This window comes from Agelaius tricolor, unplaced genomic scaffold (genome assembly GCF_023055355.1).
Source record: "Agelaius tricolor isolate 1412-34295 unplaced genomic scaffold, bAgeTri1.0.p SCAF_1, whole genome shotgun sequence".
In the NCBI taxonomy this organism is placed as follows: Eukaryota; Metazoa; Chordata; class Aves; order Passeriformes; family Icteridae; genus Agelaius; species Agelaius tricolor.
The window spans coordinates 29,769,880-29,794,346 of record NW_027269261.1 but is presented as its reverse complement, the minus strand read 5'-3'; the positions used below and the strand labels follow the sequence as shown (position 1 = coordinate 29,794,346).

The window sequence follows — 24,467 nt, the reverse complement described above, 5'->3', positions numbered from 1 at the left end:
GTCTCTGGCCAGCCTTAATGCCTTCATTACTGGGGCCGTGTCTGGCCTTGACATGGCAGGAGAGCTTTCTGTGTGTTTTGCTGCTGGGAGACAGACGTGTGTGTCCCCAGGGGTTCGTGTGAACCAGCCTCCCCCTCTAACCCCAGCCTCTGTGCTGCCTGAGAACTCAGTCCCGTGCCTCCTTTCCCCCTGCTGACGCCTTAGCCCTTGCTGCTGCCATGGCCCCAGGCCGCGCTGCGGGGAATTGCTTGCTGATTTAAATGTTTGCTGAGCCAAAAGCAGTGGGTTTTGCCTTTCAGAAGAGGAGAGAGGTAAAACACCGGGATTCCAGCAGCCTTACTGTTGGACGCAGGGATAAAATGCCAGGACATAGGCTCAAGTTTCCTCTCAGCCAGCCTGGAAAGTTCAGGGCCCACTGTTAAAGCACTGTAGCATGGTTTCATAGGCCTAATACGCCACGAGGGAGGCCTTATGGAAAGAGTCTTCCTGCAGTGTGGGGCTAGCATTTGCAGAGTGAGTGACCTGCTTCTCAATAGCCACCATCCCTTGCCAGTGCTACTGATTCTGGAGCTGAGCAGTGGAAAGAGAGAGCTGAGCTGGCACTGTCCTGCTGTAAAATTAGTGCAAAACAGCAGCAACGTGGAGAGATGGAGAGATCCCGTGTGTCCTCTTGCTGCAGGCCAATTGTGCTTTGTGAGGTAGACGTGTGCCGCTACTCATTCCTCATTTCTCCTGCTTTCTTCTCGCCTGTATAGAAGAGAAGCCCAGCATGGCCTCTTGTTGCTCTTGGCACAGGTGATGGCCTTGTGGATAAGCTCCTACTCTTTTTTCCCCTTAATCTGAGCTGATGCATTTTAGCTACTTCTTGGCAGTGTACCTAGTGACCTGGCATCTTGATTAGCTAATCCTAAAACTCTGTGTCCTTCTCCACAGCTAAAAGAACAGAGGGAGAAAGAGAGGCGACAAAAGAAAGCAAAAGCTGGAAGCATCTCTGAAGAGAGTGGGGAGTTTGATGACCTGGTGTCAGCATTAAGGTCGGGTGAAGTCTTTGACAAAGACTTATCCAAGCTCAAGCGTAACCGCAAGCGTTCGGGGAACCAAGGCTTAGAGACAAGCCGTGAGCGGGTGGTGACAAAGCTAAATTATTAACTACAAGAGGAAGAGAAATAATCAACCAAAAGAAGGTGTTGAAAAAGTGCAAAACAAGGAAGATGAATGTGTGTGATGGCGCCTGGCTGACAGCTGCCCCAAAGGCTTTGGTCTGTAGCTAGAGACGTTACCTTTCCATGATCAGCTTTCCTCTCACCCCTCTCTGTGCTCCTAATTTGAACCATTATAAAAGTGCCTCTGTGGATCCAGCAGGGCCTGTGACTGGGCCATGCAGAGCTGACAGATTTGCTTCTGGGAGTTTGTTGTGTCATCAAAGGCCTCATGGTGATGACAGAAAGTACTTGGGCCTTGTGGACAGCCTCACAGCTGGAACAAGATAATTTTATGTGTGCCAAAGTAAAAACTAGTCATGATCTCCATCTTGCTGATAACAAGGAAGACTAATTTCAGACCAACTCTTTAAAAAACTATCACTTCTTCAGGATCTAGACTGGCCTTCAGGGGTTTGTTAAGATGTGGTTCTCAAGTTTCCAAACCCTTCTAGAACTGGATTTTATAAGCCATTGATTAGCACCTGGAAAATGCATTTTAGCTCATGTCCTGTATAGTATTTTTGTGTGGCCTACACTGTCCAAAGCAAGTGAAGCTTAGAAAGAAGTCTTCAGTTTCTGTAACAAAATGAAAATCAAGAATCAGGATCAACGTACAATAATTTGCAAGAGTCTTTTGGATTCTGCTTTGCTAGAAGGAGTTTTCTGGAATTTCTTGGTGGTTGAGTCTCCAGGCTGTGAAATGCATCTTCTTGGAAAGAAACTCTGGCTTTCCTTTAGAAAACTAAGCCACTGCCAGGTTGGGATTACAAGTAGATGACTGTAGAGTTTGTTGTCATTGCTGGAGGCTGGCAGAGAATCAGTGGAAAATTTCTTATCATTCTGTGCAAGATTGGAAATTGGGAGCTCCCTAGTATCATCCACAGGTCTCCAGCAGCAAACAGGGAACAGGTTCACTGGCTGCCAGAAGTGAGATTTCTTTTCCACTTGATGCTAGCTGTGATTGCTGTTGGCATGAACTGGTTTTTCTGTTTAACAGCCTGGCCACCACTGCACACACCCCACTCCTGCTGAGGGGAACCACATCACTCAGAAAGGTATGAATGGTGTCAAAGGAGAGCCCTGGAGCATGCTGACTTTTTCATTTTGAAGAAATCACTTGGGATGAACTAAGGGAGAAGCTCCATAGTTAAAACTGAGAGTTTTTCAAGGAGGACACAGAATTGTGTAGGCCAATCAGGCTTTGGAGTTGAGTTAATTCAGAAGAAACAAATAAATTTGTAGTTAAGTTACATGAATTAAGTATATAAGCAGAAAAGCAAAGAACCCAAGAAGAGGCTTGAATTCTGTGTGTCTTCATGGTTCTAGGAAAGGAATTGGATTGTGTGGGCTGTCATGGCCTTTTTTTTTTACCTTTTTTTTCAAACTTGTCTTCTTTTTTTATTATCTTCCCTGGAGAAGGAAAAGAGGAAAAGAAAGAATGGTGATGGATTCTTCCTCCTAGACAGGAAGAAAAGAGAGAACATTTGAGAAGAGGGACCCACCATCTACAAATTGCTGCATTAGTCGATAGCACAAATGTCAAGGAATCCCAGGAAAGTTTAATCATTTGGTTTGATTTTTCTCTGAATGTCACTTAATCTCAGGCTCTGCACTGAGTCTGCAGAACAGAACTTCCTCTGCAATGCACACTGCCTGATCAGTATTACACACTACAATGTTGGAGAAGCAAACTGTGGTGGTTTTCTGAACACTTTGAGAGTTAAATAATTATGTAAACTATTAAAAGCAAAAAAGAGAATTGAGAGAAGAGAAGCAGAAAAGTCAGAATTGTTAAACTCTGATGTTTCATTGTTTACTGGATTTTGAGTCTCCCACCCCAGAATTTCCCTATTTAGGACATTCCAGACTGCCGCGCCTCTGTATAATACTCATCGTAAAGAGCTGGTATCTTACAAGAGCTGGGTGCATTCTCCTCCCTTATTATCCCACTCCCCTTCTGGGATTAGCTATTAACAGCAATGCCTATTGCAGTGGACACAAGCACCTTGTAGAAGAAAGACTATTTCATAAAGGTTTTTGAAAGTTTAAGAAAAAAATCTCACTTTTTTAAGCATTTTTATTTTAAATTACAAATGGATTTTTAGAAATGTCTCTTGTAAATTATATTAACAAGCTCCTTGCTGCTCCCTGAAGTAGACTTGCTATATATCCCAGCCCTTTTGTTTGTCTTGTTTTAAAGCATGCCATGTAACCTATGCCATGTAAGCCATATGAGAGGTGGTAATATGTGCCAAATTGGTATACAGTTGAGTTTAGATTTGAATAATCCCTGAATTCCAAAGATCATGCTTTTAGGCATTAGAACATTGTAGGGCTTTTTTCCTCCCTCTTTGTTCTCCCTGGGTTTAGGACTCACCCAGAACTTCACGTGTAGTGCCAAGGTCAGTCCTAGTGCAAAATGATGTGCAAGTACAGCTGCTTGCCTGTTCCCCAGGTACTTGTTTGATAAGGCAGACTGTCAGCATGGCAGCTGCCAGAGAAGAAACACCTCAGGGCAAACCCTTTGAATATAAATACAGCATTTCCCCTGCCCCAGTATTTGTCAAACCAGGTTTGTGCTGTGCTTTCTGAAACTGAAGTCACTTTGCCAGGCACAAATGTAGCAAAAGCAGAGAGAGTGATAAATCCTCTGTCCCTTTGTGTACACAGTTCAGCCCTGATTTTTTAAAGAGGTTCTGCATGATGGTACGCAACAACACTCCAGCCACACTGGGAGTCAAAGAAAGCTGCTATAGTTTTGCCACCTCTTTAACTCATACATTAATAATGAGAGATTGTGCAACTCCTGTAAATCAGCTGTGGGATCCTTAAGGGGATGGACAGAAAGCTCAGAGTCATGCCCCGATTCAATGCAGCTCAACTTTCTCAGCACTCCAGTGCCCCAGGCTCCCCGTTTTGAATCAGCGATGGTGGCCAAAAGTTTTGTTCAGTGTGCTGGACAGTCCCCCAGGCTCTTGACTCCATGGTGAAAGTTCATAAAGAAGGTTTTGGAAAAGCTCAGTTTCACACTGAGGCAAGCAGTGTTTTCATACAAGTGGTGACAAGCAGAGTGGCCCATTAAATTACCAACTGTATGAGATGAGGTTACCCACACAGAAGATAAGGAAAAAATTGGCTCTGCTGTAGGGCCTGGCATCAGATTCTTGCTGAAGTTTGTCCATGTTTCTCATCTCTTGGGTACTATGAGTGCATATAATGCTCTCTTCTTCAACAGTTGTACTTGAGTTGCCAGGTGCTGAAGGAGAAAGGAAAATCTTATTCCTGGGTAGGTTTAGGAAGCGGTCTGAGGTCTAACATCACTGAAGAAGCTGGAGAAGAGCTAGGGTCTGCTGTTGTCCTTGCACCTGTGCATAGAACCAGCATTTTAAGAGAAGTCACTCTGTGGTTGGAAATAAGTAGAGAAGAAGGAGATGTGAGGAAAAAAAGGCATAATTGAGGTCTTGTTCTGCAGAAATACAGTAGTTGCTGACTTTATTATGAAGTTCCTCACACCTAGAAGAGCTCTCCAGAATTTATCCCTAGAGGTTTAGTGCTCACTCACCTCTGCGTCTCTGCACTGTTGCTGTGCAGGTTGCATGAGAATGAGCCCAGAAAAGACTGAAGAAGACTCCCTCCCCCTTCCACTTGCTTTGAACTGAGTCACTCTTCTCAGTCTATTGTGTCTCTAGAAATGCTACAAGGTAAAGTGACTTCAAGGAGCAAGACTCTTCCATGCTCTGTATCACAGCCATTGTCCAGGCACCAGTTCCCTACGAGAGCAGAAGTAGGACTAGTGTTCAGGGCTGAGAGACTTCCTCACTAGGGAAAAAACCTGGATGTCCTTCAGAAGCATTTCTGTAATGTGTTCACAATGTCTGAGGAAGGGAAAGGAATTGCAAAGGATCCTGGTGGGAGACTGTGGGGCAGGTGTTTCCATAATGATCAGGCCCACTGGCCAAATCTTTCCTTTTCTTTAGGAAAGATCACACTTTGAGCTGGGTTGCATGAGAGAAGCTTGTGTCAGGAGTTTCTGTGAGGGGAAATGAGATCCGTTGTACAGTAGATGATGTACATGATATATGCAGTTTTGTTTCTAGGTTGGTTGTTTTGGGTTTTGTTTGTCTGTTTGTTTGGGGGTTAAATGATTTTAAAAAAAAAGGTTTTAGGAATCTCTAAGGGGAACCTGTAAATCTGACACCTCTATTTATTTTGCCTTATTTTAGTTTGCTATGTTTGTATGTATGTATGTATACACTGCATTACAGCAAAGACTATTGAGACCGTGCCAGGGCATTACACCAGCTGGAGAGCTGGCTTGGCTCCTGTGCCAGCTGAGCCAGGCCAGGGGATGCAGGTGAGCAGTCTTGGTGTGGGAAGGAAGGGAGGGAGGAAAAAAAAAACCTTTTGGCTTTTGTCATAATTACTCTGCCTCTGGTGATCCTGGTTCTTGGAAAGCTCTCATTTTGAAGCTTGTGGTGATCTGATGGAGGCTGGTTATTTTAGACCACTTTCTACAAAAGGTGTTTGTTTTTTATCATGCATCATGGTAAGAAGATAGAAAAGAGTTAAGGTGCATAGTTGCACGCCCAAACTTCACCCTTCCACACAGATTTGGTCCATTATTCCAGAGAAGCTTGGCTACATGGCCAGAAGTGGTTGGTGCCCTGTAACTTCTCACCAGATTTAACACACTAGTGAGAAAAACTGTTCTCCTTCCTCAGAGCTAATATTCCTCCCTATCTTTATGGCCAAAGAATGATTTCATCTACTTTACCTCTTTCCTCCTCCAGCCCACCTCCTCAGGTAAGCAAAATCTTTATACTGATTGGTTTGTAGCCCATGGAGTCTCTGGCAATCAGAAGGTGTTTGGCCATGGCTCCTTGGATTCTGTGCTTGACACAGGAAGTTTCTGATTGCCTGCCATGCAAAGATGTAGTCTCCATTGGCCATCCTTGTTTCTCTTATAAAGGTAGAAGGGGCTAACATGGATAACACAATTTGGCCAACTGAAAATATAGAATTTATGTATTGATTTACATAATGCATAAAAAAAGCTATCTACTAATCTAAGTAGTAGTTGTGATGACCAGTATTCTCTGAAGCTGGCCAGATTTGCTCACTGTGCCTGCTGAGAAGGATGCCAGTCTATTGTGGTATTTTGGAAACTCATTTAATGAAAGAGTCCAGATAGTTCCAAACCGGAGTCTTCTGTTATGGGTAGTAATGTAGTAATTGATCCACAGTAACCGGTTCACGTTGCTCTGGTTTTACATCAGCAGAATTAAAAGTAAGATCTGGACTAAGACTCTGCTTTAGACAGTTTTGTAAGAAAGTAAGATGTTCTACCACAGCTCATGTAGGGCATGGTCCTTTCAGCCTCCCCCACTAGGAGCTCTGAGCCAAGTGGTCTAGAAAAGCCTCTTTGAGGACAAGCCATTTGCCCCCTTCCTGCTTGCCTTTAAACAGGCTCTTTAAAGCTCTTTGCAGTTTTTAGAATTGCGAGGGAATGTTCGGTACCTGAGCTGCTCTGTGCTCAACGCCTCCCTTCCAAGTCATCCCCACCTGCAGCCATTCTGCTCCCCTGCAAGCCTGCTCAGCTTGAAACTCGCAGGCCACTTTGGGAGGTGGCCCTGCCTGCCAAGCTAGAAAGTACAGTGCTGCTTACTGAAGTGGGAGGTTGTGTGCTGCTGTAATGCCTTGGCCTATCCTCATTTCTTAGTCAGTTTAAGACTATAGGTGAATTAAATGTACAAATCCTGTAGTGTCCTTTTTATCTGTATCTTTTTATAAGAATATACTGTAATACTAAAAAGCAAAAGCAAAAAAAATTAAAGATATATTGCCCCCACTGTGTCTCTGTACATTTCTTGGTAGTTTCATTTTCTGTGCATTTTGCCACAAAGTCCAATAGGTGAGTCAGGGTCTGGGTGCAGGTTTTTGTTAAGCTCTGGGGTTTTGGTCAAGAGTGTGCAGCTCTTTAGGTGACACTGTCACTGCAGTGCTGGTGAGAAGCTCCACAGGTTGTTCTGGGGGCACAAGCAACACCATGGAACACAAGCACATTCTCCCCACACTGTGCAATGGTGAAGAGCTGATTACAGAGCCAGCAGGTTACCATATCCAAGGGTCCCCTTAAAAAGCTCTCTTTTGTTCCTATTTCAGAACTACATATGGTACACAGGAGTTCACTTAAAGAAAAAGAAGAAAGTAAGATGGTCCTTATCTAGGAGTTCATGATATCTAGGAGTTCATAATCCATGGCTGGACATGACTATTCCAAATGAGGAAGGGAGTGCAGGGCAGCAGCACTGACCCTGAGCTCATTATGTAACTGAGCAACATCCCGACAGCAAGAGCATCAACTCGGAGGAGGAGTGTGCAGGAGAGCCTTGCTGCCAAGGAAGGAGTTAAATAAGGCCAGCTGAAAAGAAAGCAGGAAAGCCAACATGAGGAGTGAAGGCTTCAGAAAAGCAGGGTGGGGAGTCTGGAGAGAAGTTAGACAGAACAGCCAGGTGAGCAAGATGCACACAAGGGTTAGGACTAATTTGTGGCTGAATTGAAGGGTGTGCTGAGGAATTCCTTGGAGTTCAGGGGCAGAACCTTGTCCTCATCATAGAAGCAATATGTGAAACAGCTGTTTCATTCATGCACAGATCTCCCCATTTTTGTTAATGGAAAGAGCGTGCTGAGAAAATGATCCTTAAGCCACAACATTTAATACTTACCTTCAGCCCATCAAAGGGCAATGCTTTAAACTTGAGCTCCTGAGATCATGCCTAGCTTCCAGTGGGAGCCTTGCTAGCTATGCAGTACATTCCTGCAGCACTGAAGTTCCCAGGGACCCCAGGCAAAGCCCCAGCCGTTGGCTCTGGCTCTCAGGTGGGAAGAACTGTGGAAATCAGCAAAAGCAATCAGGGTGTAATTGCTTGCACAGACTGAGGATCAACAAGCAGCAAATGGGAGTTTGAGTGCTTCGTGGGAAGGTAGTTGGCTTTTAGTTGTTAGAACAGCTTTCAGTTTCTCTGTCTTGATCCATTTGGTTCACACTTTGCTAAAATTCTGACTTTTAGGTTCTTGTACAAATGCAAGGGCAGTGGCAAAGGGATGTTTCTGAAATACCTGTATCCATGTGAGTGGCAGAGGCGGGATGAGAATGCAGGGGCCTCCCTGAGTTCTCTACCCTTGGCAGCTGGGGTTTGGTAGAGGAAGTCAAACCATTGCTTTTCCTCTTACTAGAGGTGAAACCCAGTGGCATTTGAATTATTTGCATTGAACTAGGCAAAGATCCTGCCTGGATTGTAAGAAGACTTTTCTTTAATATTTTCTTTGGGGTTGGAGCACACAGTGAGGAGCTGGTGTTCTGCCCTGCAGCATGGGTCCATCACAGAAGCCTCCTTCCATCTTCCTGGTTGATACCTTTCCCACGATTGTGGACTTCCCTGTCCTTGCCATCACTGCACAAAGCAAGGTAAGTGCCTCATGGCTTTTTCTGAGCAAATCTAGGGTTTAGCTGCCCTGAATGACTGAGAGTGAAGAGGAGTGTAAAGGGAGCTCTCTGCTCTTGCTGGAAAGGGCTGAGTCTATAATTTATCAGTTTTCTCTTTCTATAACTTTTGGCTTCTGCTTAAACAAAGATGACTTTTATCTCTGCCATAGTGGACGTGGAGCTTTCTGGGAGAAATCTGCTTGGCCTTGAATTTGTACCACTAGGAAATAAAATAATTAAAGTTTGGGAGTTTTTCCCCCCTCTCAAAGCCCAGAAGTCTGTTTTCAACATTGTTGTGATAGAGTTTGTTTGTTTGATGTTCCTGTAGTTAATGGGCTTCTTGCTGTTTTCTCTGAGGCATAGTTGCTATTTATCTCTACTTTGCTTAGGCTCACCAGGAGGTAAGGTCCTTTTTTCCCTTTTTGTCTTTACCGCCCTTCTGTTTTTTCATCTCTTATGCCTTTTTTCCTCTCCTTTTTGCCTTTTTTGCCATTTTTCCCTAATTTTCCCCATGCCAGACTCAGCAGTCAGGTGGGGGCTTGCTTCGAGTGAGCTGCTGCATTTTTGTTACCATGTGACAGCATTGAACTCCAGGCACCCAGAAAGGTCTGGAATGCTGTGAATAGGTTAACATGGGAATCCAGGAATTTTTCTTTGCCCATCTTGTTCTAGATGTGGGGCGCAATTGTGTTGAGCCAATTTCTTGAGTGCTCATGGAAGGAGAATACATCTCTAATTGTATTAATTTAAAAAAAGAATCAGGAAATGGGAGGGGGAAGATTAGCTCAGTTGGTCAGAGTATGGTGCTAAAAAACACCAAGGGTTATGGGTTCAATCCCTGTATGGGCCATTCATGTAGGAGTTGGACTTTATGATTCTTGTGGGTCCTTTCCAACTCAGAATATTCTGTGATGTGGGAAAAGACTTTCATAATTTATGGCTGTGAGATGTGGAAAAAGGCTTTTGTTTGCCAGAAGTGTCTGTGACCAGTAGTGGTTGGATCTGTCATGTTACAGCAGGACCTTTGCCTACTCTCCCTTCAGAGCACTTCCAGCAAGCACTGAGGCAGCAAGGAAAGCACAACAGCCACAGAGAGGCTGCAGGGACCTGCGGATCAGGGCTAACATCAGCCCTGAACACCCCTTCCTATGGGGCAGACAGGGAGGTGGGTGTGTTGGACACTGTGTGATGTTGCTGCCTGCCCCTGCAGAGAGGAGGGCTTCTGTCTCTCCATGTTCCTTGTAGAGGTTTTAAAAGATTGGAGGGGGGGAAACTGTGATTGTCTCAAGAAATCTGATAAATATGTGTTATTTGTCTGTTTGTTTAAGTAAAGACTCTCCCTTACCAGTAGGTCTGCAGGGGCCAAGCTCATGTTTCATTATCCCCTAAAATATCACGAGTGACGTAAGAATTGGCCTAGATGCCCCATGAGAGACTACCAAGAACTTGCCTGTGGTGAATCTATAGCTCATGCTCTGATTGTCAAACTCAGCCACTGTTTTGCCAGTGGTGGTTCCTGGAAAGCCAGTGGTCTGTAAAGGTATCAGAAGGTGCTTTGTGCACAGTGGCTGGGGAATGCAAAAAAAAATATCAAAAGCTTGTGCATGCTCCATTGCCCACAGAAGGAAGCAGACAAAATAGGAGGAAAATTAATGTCCATCTGCTTTAGGCTTAACCTATTTTTCATTTGGTTGTAGCAACACTGTAAAAGAACAAAGATGGATTCCCCACCCTCAACAAGGTTGGATGGTTCCTGGATTTGAGAGGTAAGAAATGGTGTTCTGAGCGTCTCCCTGGATATTCCTGTGATCAGGCTCTGCTTGGCTGAGTGCTGTCTGGGTGTGACAGCCTTTGGGAGCAATGGTAACTGCATCTTAGCCCCTGCACAGTCACGAGGTGTTTTCAGGGGCAGAAGCCTGAATCAGCTCAGTACTCGCCTACCCATGGGCTCACAGTAAGGTGATGTGACTGGGCAAGAACTTCCTTGACTTACATACACTGTGGTTTTGCTGCTGAACAAGTTTGGATCTCCTCTTACTTTGTAGAAGAAGCTGGGTAACCCCAAAGTGCAGATTTTCTCCAGGGTTGTCCAATCTAGTGTTTTCTTTTGGGCTCCCAAGCAGAAGACTCTTCAGAGCCATGCCCCATTCTGCTGTAAAGTACCCCTTGCTTCTGCTCCTGATTTCCTTCAATATCTGAGCCCTGCTCACATCCCCCTTGCACCCTCACAATTCCTTTCTGTTGCCATGACCCTTTGCTTGCCCACTTTGGGACGATCTGCTGCCCTTTCTCTGTCGTATTATCAGCTGCAGGAGCTGGGGCATTCAGGCTCCAGGTGAGGCCCCTGGCAGAGGACTGACCCTGGCACAAACGCTGTTGCTCTGCACTCAGCTTGGCTTTGCATGGGGCAGGAGATGCCAGGCAGATCAGCTGCTGTGTCCTACCTTCCTACTGTCCTCCTTGTGGTGCAGCTGTTGTTCATCCAGGGACCAAATGTCAAAGATGTTGTGTTGCCCTTTTGGAATGGCAGTAACACCTTCCCTTGCTCTGCTCCCTGAAATGAGAGCTTCTCTGTAAGTGGAGAGGAAGCCTTTTCTGCAGCTGGAGAGCAGGAGCTGCCTCTGGAGTCACAGGGATGGGCAGCCTTTCACCACAGAAGCATCTCCAGCGCTGAGGCAATGTGACATCAGGACCAGAGCTAGCTGTGGTCTTAGGGGTGCTGATCTTGTGCCAACTCCTGGGGTGTCAGTGCTGAGATGCATCAGCAAGCATGTCTTGAACTTGTACCATGGTCAAAGCAAGAGATTCTAAATTGCAGCTTGTCCCATAGCCATGGTCTTGTCCTTGTCAGGCAGCTGCCAGCTCTCCATCTGTTTCTGATCAATCCTCTCCCCGGGGGATGCTGACCAGTGCATCCCAAATCAAGATGGAAGGAAGAAAGGGGGAAAATCAGATACTGAGGCAATCTTACTCTCTAATTTTTAACCCATGCTGGCACCCTAATACAAACAGGAAGGCAGCTGGAGTTTGGACAGGGATCAGTAGACCTGACTTAGTGCTGTACAGAGCAGAACCAGTGTAATTATGGGAAAATGGGCATAGTCACAGAAATAACTGAGCTTTGATGGGAGGCAGGCTCTTTCCTGAGATCTTCTTTGGTGGCTAGCTCACTTCTCATTCCTCCTCACCCTTTCCCTCAGCTCTGCAATGAACCCTCAGGGTCTACAGCTCTCACTCTCTTTAGAAAAGGGTCTGGGCTGTCACCAACACCAACACTGAGCTTTTCCCTTGGGAGGCAGCAAGGTGAAATCTTCCTCTAAGATTTAGGAGAAATCAAGATACAAAAGCCCATCTGGCAAAAACAGACTTGTCAATCTGGTAGCAAACATCATTTTCTCCAATTGCACATCAGGCATGAGGAGCACTCAGGCTTGGAAATCTGTCTCCAGGTGCTCACTGTAGAGTGCACAGATCAATGTGCTAGGTTAGTGTCCCCATCTGCAAACAATAATTTGAGTGACTTATGAAGCATGACATGTTGGTCTGGTCACATACATGTGGTCTGGTCACATACATGTTCTCTTGGATCACAGTCCAGGCCAGTAGTGGTGGGACTGTCCTTTCTGCCTGGGTTGAAACAAGCTTCATGTGATGCCAGGGATTGTCTGTTTGCTCATAGGTGAAGGAGCAGCAGCTCCTGCCTGTACTCAGGGTAGGACATGGTCCTGAGGCCCTGGAAGAGCTGTCACATGAGCCTGGAGGCAGCAGCTGCATGGGCACCGTGACATTGCCACTGTTTTCACCATTTTTCCTGTTGCTCAGCCATTCCCATCAGCCATTCTTGTTTCTTTTCCTGCTCATTCTGGGACTGGCTCAGACTTCTTTGCCAGCTTTTCTTGTCCCACATTTGTGTGCAGAGAAGCAAGGTCTGGAGCTGTACTTCACTCTCCTTCCCATGGTCCTTGCAGAGCCACCTCTGCCCTTGGTGGAACTTTGCTTCCCCAGAGCCTCCAAGGCACTCCGAGCCTTGATGGATGCAGGGGGCTCCACCAGTGCCCAACTTGTCCTTTGGAAAGCTTCAGCTGTGTGTGTGAGGAGACATTTTGTCTGAGGGATGAGGCTAAATGCAGGCCATGGTAAAGCCCCTGAGCAGCAGCTCTGGCACAGCTGCTCTGATGAGCTGATGTGCTCATTTCTGAGCAGAGCCACTTGTGGATGTAGAGGCGGCCCCTGGGCTCATGTGGACAGGGAAACAGGTGCTGAGAGTGTCTGGCAGGGATTTCTTGCTGGTGCCATGAGAGGTTGGAGGAATATTAGGGTTTTTCCCTTCTATAAATGGCTTTTGTGAGAACAGGTTTCTTAACTTGGGTTACAACAGCAAGGGCTAATTGAGCTTTACTGTGAGCAGTGACACATAAACGAGACAAAAATGTTGGCTAGGTTAGGTGAGAGATGAGCCTTATGAATGCAGTCTTCCTCACAAATTCTCTTAAAGGACTTCTGGCCACACTCAAACCTGTGTCAGGCACACGGTGAGGTGTCTGCTGTCCTGCAGCAGGATGGAGGCTTTGAAGAGCTGCTGGGGCAGGAAGGGCTATCACTGCCCTTAAACCCTGATCCCCTGTCATGGGAAGAAATGGCACTCCTGCTGTTGAGTAAGGCACTTGGTCTGACTTCCCAGAGAGCTGCCTCCCTTATGGCTGAGGACACAGGAGGCATTTTGCCAGGCTCTCCTGCTGCTCAGCGAGGGTGGGGGAGTCTGGGACATGAGGGAACCCTGTTCCTGCTGCTGTTGGGAGCACAGGAGTGCTCACTTACTTGCTCACCACTCCATCCAGCTGGGTTTAATTTTAGAAACATAGTGCTATCTTGGGGCATCTTTTTCCATGGAATGCAAGTCTTTAAGTAAATAAATAACAGCTTTGTGGAGGCGGAACGACAGCCCGTAACCGCACTGCAAAACACTCAAGTTGAGCCCCATTTCACTTGCATGTGGAAATACTTTGTACAGAAACAGTGGCTGCACTGCCTCCCTCTCTTGGTTCAGCCCCCTCTGGAGCTGGCCATGTGCATTGATTAAAAGAAATAAAAACACCTTGAAATACCAGCCTTGGAGAAGTGGAAATGAAAACCCCTCCAGCTGCTGGGGTTCAGCTGGAGTTCTCTGGCACAGGTTTGCTAAAGCTATGCTTTCCTGGTGAAGGGCTGTTACTGACTGTGCCTCTGCTGCATCTGGGACATCCCAGAGCGATGTGCTCTGGGGCATCCTTAGCAACCCAGGAGAGAAATAGCAGGCTATAAAAGATGGCAGGCAAGAAACTTGTGTTTAAATGCTCCTCCCAGTCTGGCTGGCCAAGAGCCTTCTGCAGGCAGACATGTTGCTGATGGCTGAAGGTCCTGGGTGTGTCCCTCAAAGCATGTTTGCTGGCTGGAAAATCCCATTAAAGCCATTTTACCAGAGCAAGAGCCCATTTTCATTGCTCAGATCCAGCAGCTTTGGCATGGCATCTGCTGCATGAGCTGCTGCTAACTTTGTTCCCCTGAGTCAGCAAGGGAGGCTCTTCTAAAGCTCCCAGTCTGAGTAAGACTTGCCACGGTGGCCTTCCTCTGATGTAGAGACTTGGAGATGCACCTAAATATGCAAGGTGGAACAAATGATGTAAAAATAACCTAGGCTGACACCTACTCACTCTGCCCTACTCCTGCTGCACGTTGCTGCTGCTGGGACAAGACAGTACTGAGATGGCAGTATGATTCTGTGCTTGTAATGAAACTGGGTCAGGAGCACCCAGCTTGGGTGCATTAGGAGTTGGCAGTGTTGATTCTGGTTGCCTCCACCAAGCCAGAGGGATGGCTAGACTGTGCCTAATCATGGAGGTATGACTGAGCTCTGCCAGGGTCTTTGAAACAAGTGGGCTTGAAGTCAGCAGCTGTGGCTTGGAAAAAGCATCATGTAGCATCCTGGTGCCATGTGCAGATGGGATGCCTGAAGAAGTTTTGCTCTAGTCTTTCTCTTCTAAGATGAAAACCTTACCTTGTCCTTCTTCCTGGTAGCTCTTGGCAAGAGCAGTTTTGGGCATGACTGTGATAGTTTTGTGTGTTTGTTCAGAGATGGATATAGTATTTTAATTCCCTGCAGGACCTGGGGATTACTAACTGTACCTCAGCTTTTGCTGGTGGCTTCTCTTCCCAGCAGGCTACAGGGACAGGAGAATTTTCCATGTGATGTGGTTCTGCCTCCTCTTCCTCTGCAAACTACCCAGCTAAGCCATGTCCTCTCCTTGGCCTCCTCCTGCTGCTTCCACTGATACTCTGAAGGGAATTTTTTTTTTTAAACCCTTGTGAAGGCCTTCTCCTGTGGGGCTGGGCAAGCTCTGCCCATGTTCTCTGTGAGCCCAGGATCAGGGCGGCCCTGGCAGCTGCTTGTCTTTTCCACTGATCCCAATTAAGATTCAGTCTTGGCAGGATGGAGCCTTTTGAGCTGCCAGCTGCAATAGGAGAGATGAGGCTTCAGGGGCAGCAGAAATTATTCCCTTCCCTTCCCTCAGCTCAGCTTATTTCTTGGATCTGGGCTGAGGATGGCCCCAAGGGTTGATCTGCAGAAGCCAAATGAGCCACACAGAGCTAAAACATTTCCATTCAGCGTCAGCCCAGGGTGGGGAAGTGCAGCTCTCTGAAGCGCTGAGACTGTGGGTGGCAGCTGGGGAGGGGATGGAGGGAGCGAGGGATGGACGGGTGGTGTAATTCCAGGCACTGCCTCACACAACAGCAATTCCAGCCTTGCTGCAGCTGTGCATGTGGGGAGCCCAAATCACCCCGATAATGAAACCTAAGTTCGTTAAGGCTGCAGTAGTGGCAGGTCAGGGCTGTGCAGCTGAACCCCTCTCCCAGCAGCAGATGCTGCCTGGTGTGACACTGCACAGCTCTGCTGGTGTTGACAGAGCTTTGCCACAACCTGAACCAGCAGGTAACTGGCCTAGGGCACTACCTATGGAGCAGCCGTGTATCTGATAGCCTGTGTTGTCTTCCAAGCATAATATTAACACAACTTTACAGCTGCCTGGCCCTCCTGCTATCTCCTCCTTTTCCTCCCCTACCTCCTGTCCCACTGCAGCCAAGCTGCCCTTGACTTTGCAAACACAAACTCTGCTTTTGCTGGCCTCACATCCTTTCAGCTGCGCACCCTGAAAGTATCAGGGATAGAGAGTGTTTCTGTTGAACTTAATTTTAAATTCATGCAGGAAGAGCTTAGTAGTACTAAGAGTACTAAGAGTTCCTGGTTTTGAGCAGACTGGCCAGAATTTGAGATCATGCCCACTCTGTTGGAGTCATTGACGGAGTAATTGTCTCTGCTGCTAATTTGGAGTTCTGGAAGCAAACCTTAAGAAATCATGAAGTGTGAAACTTTTTTCTGTGGAGCAAGTGTTGTGTGGATGGCACCTCAGAGAGCCAAGGGCAGTAGGCAGCTTGCCTGATGGCCACGGCCGTGCCATTGCTGTTGGGTTGTGCACACGCAGCTAAGCAATGCCTGGTTTGTTGTGCTTCTCTGCTTTTGTTGTGCTTCTCTGCTTGGAGGAAAGCTCAGCAGTGTCAGGGCATCCTTCCTGTCCCTTCCTGTGGACTTGCACTCAGCTGTGCTTTACTGCTACTATTTTGGGTACCCTTTACTCTCCAAAGGAGGAAATGGAGTAAGTACAAAGATAGAGATGCTAACTGGAAGCTTTCTAAACATGGCACTGGCAGGGAGCATGGAGGGACAGGGGAAGGTAGAGACAGCTGGATTTGTGTCTCAGCCACCCCCTGTTTAAGCTTGCTGTTACCCAAAGTGAGAATCTGCTCTTGTAACAGAGTGCACTGAGTTCACCCGCAGCCCTTCAAGCACAGCCTGTGACAAAGGATTCAGCTCTTCATCCTGTGCCTTTCTGGCACCATGCCAGGCATGTCAGGGTGTTGCCTGCCATCATCATGACTTTTGGAGAGCTCCTCACATCCACTGGTTTTGAGACCTAAGTTGAGGCTTTTACTTGACGTCTCAAAAACCTGAAAACCTGGCCAGCCCACTGCAACCAGCAATTCCTCCAACTGATTTCAGATTCCCTGAAATGCTGAGCTTCTCTTGGAGCGAGGCTCTGGTGCGTGGAGGGAGGTGAACTAACTGTGTTTCCATTTAACTAATTAGCAGCTGTGTCTTGGCCAATGCACACACGATGCACCAGCCATTTTTCAGCTGTTCCAAGCCTGCCTGGCTCTGCTGAGGCAGCCAGAGGGAGACGAGAACCAGCAAAGCGCCAAGGAAGGGGCAGGACCAAGGGCCAGATTCTGTTCAGTCAAATACCATGTAAAGCTGAGTAACAGGGAATTTACAGGGAATCCCTGCAGGGGCTGAAAATGGCTAACAAAATTCATTGCTCTTTTTATTGTTCAGCTGTTGTTGCTTTTAGAAACTAGTTTTGAGCAGTTCCCATTCAGAAAAAAAAGTCCCTCCCTGAGGTATTTCAAGCTGTCTTCCCCCCGTGGCCCGTTCTCCTTCCTGAAAGCACTGCTCTTTTGACATAATCTCTTTAAGAATTCTTAATGGCCAGCTTCTGCCAGCTTCTCCTTATACGCTGCATCCAGTTTTTAATAGGACAGTGTGAGGGTGGAGTAACTAGTTGTCAGGATGTGGGCATAAAGGAAAGCCAGGCTGAGATGCCCCAAAGGATTCAGCCTGGATTAGCAGTGAACAGACTGTAAGACACAAATGGGCCATGAGCTGGGAGTTGAGTTTCCAGCAGGCAAAAGCTCTACTGTGTGTGCATTGTGAGGGTTGACATGATCTGCAGTATTTGTATTTTGAGCTGTGTTTGACATGCACAAAAGTGCAACTTGAACTCTTATGGCACCCTTCAAGAGAAGGAGGTGGTAGGATTGGTGCTTTACTCTGCTTTCTGCTCCTAGAAAAATGATGTGCTTATTTTAGGACTGACAGCATTTGGAATCTTAAAATCATTTAGGTTAGAAAAGACCTCTAAGGTCATTGATGCCTTCTTGCTAGCAGGAGACCTGAGAGTTTTCCAAGTTCAGATGGATGAGAAGGGGAATTTCTCTTAAGGCTTATTTGTGATACAGAAGGGATGGACTTTTATACAGGCACTTCTCTGAACCTTGGTTTCAGTTGTGGTCATTCAGACTAGGAAGAAGAGCTCTGAAGGCCCCAGTTCTGCAACAAAAAGCAGTGATGTTATATACAGCCACTGGCTCAGAACAGGCATGTGGGAGAAGCTGGAATAATGACAAGAGATGATGAATTATGATGTTAAACCCACAGGATTACACATTTTAAGAACAGACAGATTAAAATGAGTTTCTTTCAACAACAGCAAAAAAAAAAAAAAAAAAAGGTTTTTATAGTAATAAGTTCTTATGACTGATCTCTTGCTAATTGCTGACTAATCATGAAACTTGCAAAGCCCGCCTTGTTGCTTGTCCCAAGTAACTATTCATAGAAGCTTTTGGGTTAAAACATAAAGATAAAAAAAAAGGATATTCAAAGCAATGCAAACCACACTCCATTGCAACTAGTATTTATTAAAAATACAGTGGACAAAAAAAGCAAACCTCCAAAAAGTAGTCATCAACCTCATCAATGTATATTACACCATGGCCCACCCAGCACCACGGAAACACAGAGCGCTCTCAACCCATTTCTCTCGCAAAATGTTGACTCGTGTTTGGTTCATTACCTATAAATGTGCATAGTTTAAAGACTTGATAATGTAACATGAGCATAAAATGGCACCAAAGTCAGTTTTCCCTGCACTTCCAGCCACTCTCAAACCATGGAAGTAGTGAAATGTGCGTAAGTAGCGAGATGTGCATGGTGGTCATTTGTGTGCTCAGTAGTCCCTGGTATGGCCCTGAGTCTTTTGTGTGAGCTTTGCAGCATGACAGCAAACTTTAATCATATGCCCAAAGCATTGTTTTATTGCTACTGAGTACACAGAGTTTCTGTTTCATTTTCAAAATTAGCTAGAGCCTGGGGCAGGCCAGGAGGGCAGGGTGCGTTGTGCATGGTGAGGGGAGGGAAGTGCTTCTATCAGTCAGTAGACTTAGCAGATTACATGTGTGCTTACTTTTCCTGGCACTTTGTTTCCAAGCCGAGCTAAGGAAACTTTCTATGAGCACAGCAGTTCACAGATGTGTTCAGATGAATGCAATCTCTTGTATGTGCAGGATTGGGTGGGACTGTTGGTGTCAGTATGGCAGTGCTGACTACACTCCTGGGAATGACAGGGAGTCAAGACTGTAACAATGCATGTAGATTGTCCTAGTTCTGGCCAGGACATGGGTAATTTTTGTAGGAGCCAAGAGAGGGCATGGCTAACAGCATGGGGGGTTTTTATGGGGAACAGGAAAGGGGTCTTTCTAGTAAGGGAGCCGTCACTTAGTGCCTGTTCTCTCTATTATTGAAGGTGTTATTGCTTGTTTCCTTATTCTATTGCTGCTTCCAGTAAATTGTTCTTATCTGAACCCATCTTTACCTACTGTGCCTCCAAATTCTCCTCTCCAGCCTGCCATAGGGAGAGAGGAGCAAGAGAAAATGGAACACTAATTTGGGGAATACCATTCTTAAACCACATCATTAATGTACAAATGCTTATGGATTTTGGGCACCAAGATTTCCAGATTTTTTTCCCTTTCAGCTACAACTGCTATGTCTGTTGCTCTCTGCACCTTATCTCACAATGACAACAAACAAGAATCAGATCAATTCACCTGCAATGGAAAGAGTGCCTTTTGTTGTAGCTGGTGTAGGAGATTTGTGAAGGATCTGTAGCAAAACCTATTGCCTCCTCATCTGAGACCTGTGCTTACTTTACATGAGCAGGATGTGCATGGCAGTGTGGTGGGCTCATAGTACTTTAACCACTTAAGATGATTTTTTGGTAGTGTCTTTGACCTTACTAGAATTGTCTTTAACCCTCTGTGTATGGAGGGAGCACCCTGAATAATGTGCAGCTTCACATTAGCCATAAGCAACCAGTAACACCCTGTTTAGAGCACTTAAATTAATATTTGAAAAGCAGCCATTAATATTAACAAGAATGTTGAGTAATTTCTTCTCTAGGACAGTTAATTACCAAGGCTAATTAATGCTACATGACTGTGGCCACTGCTACATTTATGGGGACACTTAAGTGCCCCAAGGCCAGAAGACTTCATGAAAAGCAAATTAGAGAAACATGCAGGAAAACACTCTGGCAAAGGCAATAGTAACTACCTTCATTTTCCAACTGGCCACTAGTATTACAGTCTGTTTTATCTGTCAGAACTACACAGGTTTCTGGTTACTAGGAGCTGCACCATGGCATTAAAAATTTGGAATCGTCTAGGGCTTGGTGCAACATGTCCTTCTAAAGTCAGGGAGAGCTTAATACTTACTTCTGTGCATGGCAAAATTAATCCCTTAAGCATGCAAACAAGGCATCCATGTATTTCAGTGCTAAGGTCAAAATGCTGGAACATGCTTCTAACATTGTAAAACTTATCTTTCATATCAGAAAAATAATTCTTCCACACCCAGAAATCCTCTTTCTGCATCATGTTTTACAGAGCACAAGGGAGAAAACTGGGCAGCTGCCTTTTTTTTTTCCTTTTGAAACTGATTGTGTGGATATTTCCCACTTGCCTGTGTCTATTATGAGGAAAGGCTGAGGGAGCTGGGTCTGTTCAGCATCCAGAAGAGATGACTGATGTCTCAATGTATATCAATGTCTAAGGGGGAGATGCCAAGATTGTGGAGCCAGGCTCTTCTTGGTGGTGCTGCGCAATAGGACAAGAGGCAATGGACAGAAATTGATGCACAGGAAGTTCCACCTGAACTTTTTTACTCTGCAGGTGACTCAGCACTTGAAACAGATTGCTGAGAGAAGTTATGGAGGCTCCCTCAAGGGCGATATTCCAGTCTGGACACAACACTGTGCCATGTGCTCTGGGTGCCTGAGCAGGGGGAGGTTGGACCAGGTGACTCACTGTTGTCCTTTCCAACCTTAGCCATCCATTCTGGGATTCTTTGATTCTGTGAAGGGAAGCAGTAGCACTGCAAAGGGATGGGAGCTGCCCCTTGACTCCGACTGTTCCATGTTTATAATCTCTGCTGTATGGTGAAATTCCCCAGCTATGTTCTTCTCACTGTCACCCTCTTAATTCAATGAAGAAGGTCAGGGGAAAGACTGACAAACACAATTCTGAAATCTTAATCCTTGACTTAAAAATAGTTTCCAAATAACAGCACTTTCAGCAGTGGCTTAATTTCCAGAGTGCACAGTTGCATGGTGTGATGACAGCAGGTGTATTTCACAGCACAAAGGAAAAAAAAAACCCAAAACCAAAAAGCTCTGTGTTATAAGCAGGAATCTTTTCTCCATCTGATCATGAGAACACTGAAATGGAGGTACTGGCAGAGTGGAGAAGTCTGTCCTCTAAAAAATACACATGGTTTTCAACAGAGATAAGTGGCTCCACTGTTCAAGTGAGCTGAAAGAGTAAGGCAATGCTGGAGGCATGGGGTTGCTGTACTGTACACACCTGTGGAGGTCTCCAAGCCCACCAGCTGAGCAAAAGCACTTCTGTAAGAGCTGAACAGAAACAGTGGTCACTTGGAGCACTGAAGCTATCTGAATATTATCTAGACCCTTGAGAAGTCTCCCCTCTGCCCACCTGTCTTACTGATCAACTTGAGCTCTTGGATGACGATGTCATGAGTGACTGCTTTGCACATGTCATACACGGTCAGCGCAGCCAGGCTGGCAGCTGTGAGAGCCTCCATCTCCACACCTGTCCTCCCCCAGGTGTGACAGGAGCTGCGAATCACCACTGCATGCCTGGCCTCATCCAGGCTCAGAGACACCTCAACATGGTACAGAGGGATGTTGTGACACAATGGGATCAGCTGGCTGGTCAGCTTGGCTCCCTGAATTCCTGCAATTTGGGCTACTCCCAGCACATCCCCTTTCTTCACCTGGTTTTGCTTCACCATCCCAAATGCCTTCTCACCCAGGAGAACCACGGCACCAGCAACAGCACTTCTTCTGGAATCTGGCTTCCCTCCAACATCAACCATTGTGGCCCGTCCTTCCTCATCAGTGTGAGTCAAGTTGTCAGAGGCACGAGGTACCCTGGTGCAAGACCCTGAATCCCTGGTATGGAATTCAGATCCTGAACATGCCTCTTTGGACTGACAATCCACAGGAACTTGGCCAACAGAAGCATCAAGGCACTTTGTATCAAATGTGGAGCTTGGATCCTTCTGGAAGACACAGTAGCCTCGGAGCTGGGTTTGTAGAATTCCTGTTGCTATGTGCCACTGTTTCTCTGGGTGAGATCCTGGTAGGAAAATTTGTCCTGTGAATTTATTTTTCATTGATGCTTTTCCATTTTGTTTGGGTAAACTTGCTCTCAAAGTCAGCCAATGGCTAAATGTGTGGCCCCACTGTTTTGAATTTGGGGAATTCTGTAGGGCATCTTGGCAAAGTGGGAATGACATCAATGCAGGCTCTGGGGAAAAAAACAAAAAGTAAGATGAGAAGAACATCTTACTAACTGGAAAGCTAAACTGCCTGTAGCAGCTGAGAACCCAGTCAGAGGACTGCTTGGGACTTCCTGTGTTGCAAAAACCTCAATAAACCTGCAAACACCCATGTTTTTCCCCTACTTCGTTCTCTTCTCTTTCATCAGTTCCCCGCATTTCCTGGTTTGCTATTAAAAATGACAAGACTCAGACTCATTTCAAGGTCCCTGACAAAAAGAAACAACTTACTTTCTAAATGTATCAACACCTTTTGAGAAACAGCAGCCAAGAAAGCTTATAGGAGCATCAGTTCTGAAGAAAAGTGAATCATGGCGTCTCAGCATCCATTTGGGACCATCCCAGAACCAGCCTTCTTTCAAAAGCTTGGCAGGGTTAAGAGGAAATTTTTACACTCAGATTCTCAGCTCTGCCTTTTCAAACACCTCCCTCCCAGCACAGGCAGCTGCACTTCCTCCTTTCATCTCCTTCTGCAGGGAAGGGTCATGCCAGCACTTGAGGACAGCAGGGACCAGAAGCACTGCAACTGCACTGTCTACAATCTCAGAGGGTGATGGGAACCTCTTGTATTATTGCCAGCTCTTAACACGTTAATGACAGCTGAAGTTTAAGCACTGGAAAAACCACAGTCCCCTCACTGACAGACAGATTTTAAATCTACTCAGAAGCATGTTCCAAGTTGAGCTGGCAGAGCTCCCAGCTGGCAGAGAGGTAGTAAGCCCTCCTGCCCCTTTTCGCCATTTAATCCTTTGGTTTTGGCATTTGCACTGGGCTAAATGCCAACTGTGAAGACAGAAGGAGTCTCTTTTACATAAAAGTGAATAAAATGTTTTGTAAGTAAAGAAAGCAGTACAGAGTTAAGTGGCTAAGCCCTGGTCTAACAGCACCACTGATAAGCATGTTTCTCTTTTTCTGAAGAAATGTGGTATTAGGCTGTGCTCAATAACCTCCTTTGGTAGCTCTGGTATTCAAGGACTCCCTTTCCAGCCTATCCACAGGTGCATCAAAGCAGCTTCCTGCCCCTCTGCCCATTGCTGAGCTACCTCTGCTGACCAGGGACTGTCCACATGACAGTAATGGACACAGTGTGGACAAAGTCTAATTGTGCTCCTGCATCTTTTTTAAAAAGATGCACACCAAACTCTTCCTTGTTAGTTCCAGCCTCTGCTAAAACAAGACTGATGCACTTAGCACCATTTTCATCCAGAGTACCCCCCAAACATTGGTCTGGAAGTACCATTCCTGAAGCTTAAATCAACCACAGATTTCACTATTATAATCACTACAATAACTTAAATTCAGGCAAAGGCCTTTTTTCATCTACAGCTGATGGCCTATAAGCAAGATTCCTGCAAGTCTGAAGGCATGTGTTTACCTCAGAGGAATGGGATTAAAAGGACATAAATGTGCTGAGTGAAACATTTCTCTGCTTTAGAAAAGCATAGAAAATTATTTTCTTATTCCTCTTCTCTTGCTCTCTCTTTCCATAGTGGGGCCTAACCTGAATATTCCTTTTAAAATCCAGGAACTCTAAACACTCTGTTCTGTTGGATTCCTTGATAAGCTTTAAAGCTGACGCTAAACCCCTGTGAAAATGTCTTGTTTTCAGGAGAAGCCAGACTGCAAAGGCAGACAAGTACTTCCTTCCACAGGGTAAACACACATGGGTGGGAGCAGGGAGAAAAGTTTGCTCAAGTAAAGTGGGAAATAAACAGACTGCAAGAGACAGTAATGAGTGCAAAGCATCTTTGCTTTTCTGAACAACCTACACTTCTTGAAGTTCTATATCTAGTCATCTGTATTTGCAACCAAAGTGCTCATATACCTACCAAAAAAAAAAAAAAAAAAGTAATAATTTTCTACTGCACCATATACTGAAACCATCTGATTAACGCCATCTCCTTATATCTTATTACTGCACCTCAAATTTAATTGTGTCAGCTTCCAACTAGCACAATCTCAGGGGGAGAAAGAAGGCAGAGATATTTAAACTAATGAGGAAATTCCCATAACTGAAGTGAACCCAGGAGAAAAAGAACCTGCTGAAAGGAATATTTTGATTAAGGGAAATAAGATACAAACCGTATAGCAAAAGATTAGACAACAGCAGTGCAGAGAAGACGCCAGGTTTGGCTCACTGCATCTAGCAAAAGCAATTAGTGATTTCCACAGCACTCATTAAATTTCATTAAATTAATTCCATACACACACT

The 24,467-nt window shown here is 45.7% G+C and overlaps 2 protein-coding genes across 9 annotated transcripts in view; one reads left to right on the top strand and one right to left on the bottom strand.

The window, feature by feature from the left end:
* DAAM2 (dishevelled associated activator of morphogenesis 2) overlaps positions 1 to 7,050 on the top strand; it is a 209,273-nt gene extending 202,223 nt beyond the window's left edge. For all 3 annotated transcript variants that reach the window (XM_071428219.1, XM_071428227.1, XM_071428211.1), the window contains one exon: positions 934 to 7,050. In XM_071428219.1, the coding sequence (XP_071284320.1) occupies positions 934 to 1,149 (216 nt within the window). In that variant the 3' untranslated portion in view covers positions 1,150 to 7,050. The remainder of the gene's footprint in view (positions 1 to 933) is intronic.
* An 11,185-nt stretch (positions 7,051 to 18,235) lies between these two features.
* The window catches only part of MOCS1 (molybdenum cofactor synthesis 1), a 29,973-nt gene continuing 23,741 nt past the window's right edge, over positions 18,236 to 24,467 (bottom strand). For 5 of the 6 annotated variants that reach the window (XM_071428159.1, XM_071428168.1, XM_071428182.1 and 2 more), the window contains one exon: positions 18,236 to 22,224. In XM_071428159.1, coding sequence (XP_071284260.1) covers positions 21,356 to 22,224 — 869 coding nt within the window. In that variant the 3' untranslated portion in view covers positions 18,236 to 21,355. The remainder of the gene's footprint in view (positions 22,225 to 24,467) is intronic. The other variant, XM_071428189.1, reaches the window with a different exon arrangement.